The 2,144-nt window shown below is 48.2% G+C and overlaps 1 protein-coding gene across 1 annotated transcript in view; it reads left to right on the top strand.

Moving 5' to 3' along the window:
• RORB (RAR related orphan receptor B) overlaps positions 1-2,144 on the top strand; it is a 59,595-nt gene that overhangs the window by 16,326 nt on the left and 41,125 nt on the right. Inside the window, exon 4 of the mRNA XM_077759378.1 lies at positions 1,748-2,144. Within this exon, the coding sequence (XP_077615504.1) occupies positions 1,748-2,144 (397 nt within the window). The remainder of the gene's footprint in view (positions 1-1,747) is intronic.

The raw sequence follows: 2,144 nt of genomic DNA, 5'->3' as shown, positions 1-2,144 counted from the left end.
AATGGCAAAATTTTTTTTTTTTTTTTTTTTTTTTTTTTTTTACTGAGAATTAAGGAAAAACAGGAAGTTTGGGCTGCTCCAAATCCAGTCCTCATACCCACAATCCAGCAGGCAGGAAAGAAGAAAACAGCGGGCCTGGACACTCACAAGTATATGCAGCACTTTCATTTACCTCCTGTTAACCCAGAACTTAATCACATAGCGGCACCTGGCAGTGAGAGAGGCTGGGAAATGTGGTCTCCATACTGAACAGCCGATGCTCAGATAAAACTTGGTGGCTCTGTAACCAACAGAGAGAGAAGATGAACACTGATGGAACATGGCCGGGAGGTAAAGGGGTGGCCGTTTCACAATACGAATCTCTTCTGTGGGCCCTCTGTTCTGGAAAGTTCTTGAGCACTTCACCATTAGTTATTTTCAGAAATTATTCTCATCAATCCGAGTAACTTACTCCAGGACTTGGACCTGTTCTTCCCCTCCACGTTCTTTTTTCTACATCCCCTGGGCTTCCAAATGCCAACAGGTGATAAGAACACTATCATGAAAGCAAAGGAAACGGGAATTCAGAGAGGAGCCTTGAGTTTCTCATAATTCCCACCACTAACATGAACTGCAGGATATAGAGTTTGATGATTCAGACAATGTGGCTTCTTGCGTAAAACACTCACAGCCTACACTGGGAGTTGACAGTTTGTGAGGAGAAATGTCAATATCCATAATAATTAGGAGGTTAAACTCTATTAGTTAAGAAACAATGAATTCAGATCAAAGCATCTTCTCTTCTGTGGCCAATTGCAGAGCCTTTTCCTCCCTTTTCCTCACAATGGCTGAGGATTTTGCCCGAAGAGAAGGGCGATATAAAACGTGGGGCTGGTAGAACAAGAAAGGGGGTAGCTGTGGGCTCCCTTGCTGAGCATTGGATAAATAAGATTGCTATTATCCAAAGATTCTTTGAATTTGGTCCCAAAAGCCAGCTGAAGACAAATACTTACTTAAAAATGTGTTTATCACCCTGCCCCACATCGCTGGTCTTACCCAACATGCTGTTTAGAAAACAGTGAGGGTCGCCTGGGTGGCTCAGTCTGTTAAGCGTCCAACTTGGGCTCAGGTCATGATCTCTCAGTTCCTGAGTTCAAGCCCTGCATCCAGCTCTGTGCTGACAGCTCAAAGCCTGGAGCCTGCATGGGATTCTGGGTCTCCCTTTTCTCTCTGCTCCTCCCCCCATGTGTTTCTCTCTCTCTCTCTCTCTCTTTCTCTCTCCCTCTCTCTCAGAAATAAACATTTATTTTAAAAGGTGAGGCATGGCCATTGATTTGAAAAAACTGAAAATAGTGAAATAATAGGGTCTTATAAACAGTCCAGTAATCTAACGCTTAGTTGCGGAAGCTGATGATGAATGTTGGCTGACATTTTAACAGCAGGTACTATTTGGTAGTTTTTGGCTTGTGGAATTTTTTCCCCCACGCGTAAGAAAGAACCAGGAAATACGCCTTCTAACTTCATGGCAATCAGAAATACATAAGTCCTGGCATTTCTTCCTAGCTTGGGGTTAGCTCTCACTCTGCCCAACCAGCACGACACCCCTGAACGTAGCCTTTCACCACCCGTGGGGGGCCAGAAGGGAGCCTTGGGCCGTCGAGCTGGGGTTTTGTGCACCGGCCGCCGAGGGGACAGCTCTCCGTGTCCCCTCGGAGGGATCGAGAGTGGTAACCGCAGGTGTCCTCTTCTGCTTTGTGTCTCCACGCAGCTGTGAAGTTCGGGAGGATGTCCAAGAAGCAGAGGGACAGCCTGTACGCCGAGGTGCAGAAGCATCAGCAACGGCTGCAGGAGCAGCGGCAGCAGCAGAGCGGGGAGGCGGAAGCCCTGGCCAGGGTCTACAGCGGCAGCATCAGCAACGGCCTGGGCAGCCTGGGCAGCGAGGCCGGCGGCACCTACGCCAACGGACACGTCATCGACCTGCCCAAGTCCGAGGGTTATTACAACGTGGATTCCGGCCAGCCGTCCCCTGATCAGTCAGGACTTGACATGACTGGGATCAAACAGATAAAGCAAGAACCTATCTATGACCTCACGTCCGTACCCAACTTGTTTACCTATAGCTCTTTCAACAGCGGGCAGCTAGCACCCGGGATAACGATGACTGA

Source organism: Crocuta crocuta, unplaced genomic scaffold (genome assembly GCF_008692635.1).
Source record: "Crocuta crocuta isolate KB4526 unplaced genomic scaffold, BGI_CrCroc_1.0 scaffold41, whole genome shotgun sequence".
NCBI lineage: Eukaryota > Metazoa > Chordata > Mammalia > Carnivora > Hyaenidae > Crocuta > Crocuta crocuta.
The sequence above is the reverse complement of the archived record's forward strand: the minus strand, read 5'-3'. Positions and strand labels throughout refer to the sequence as shown.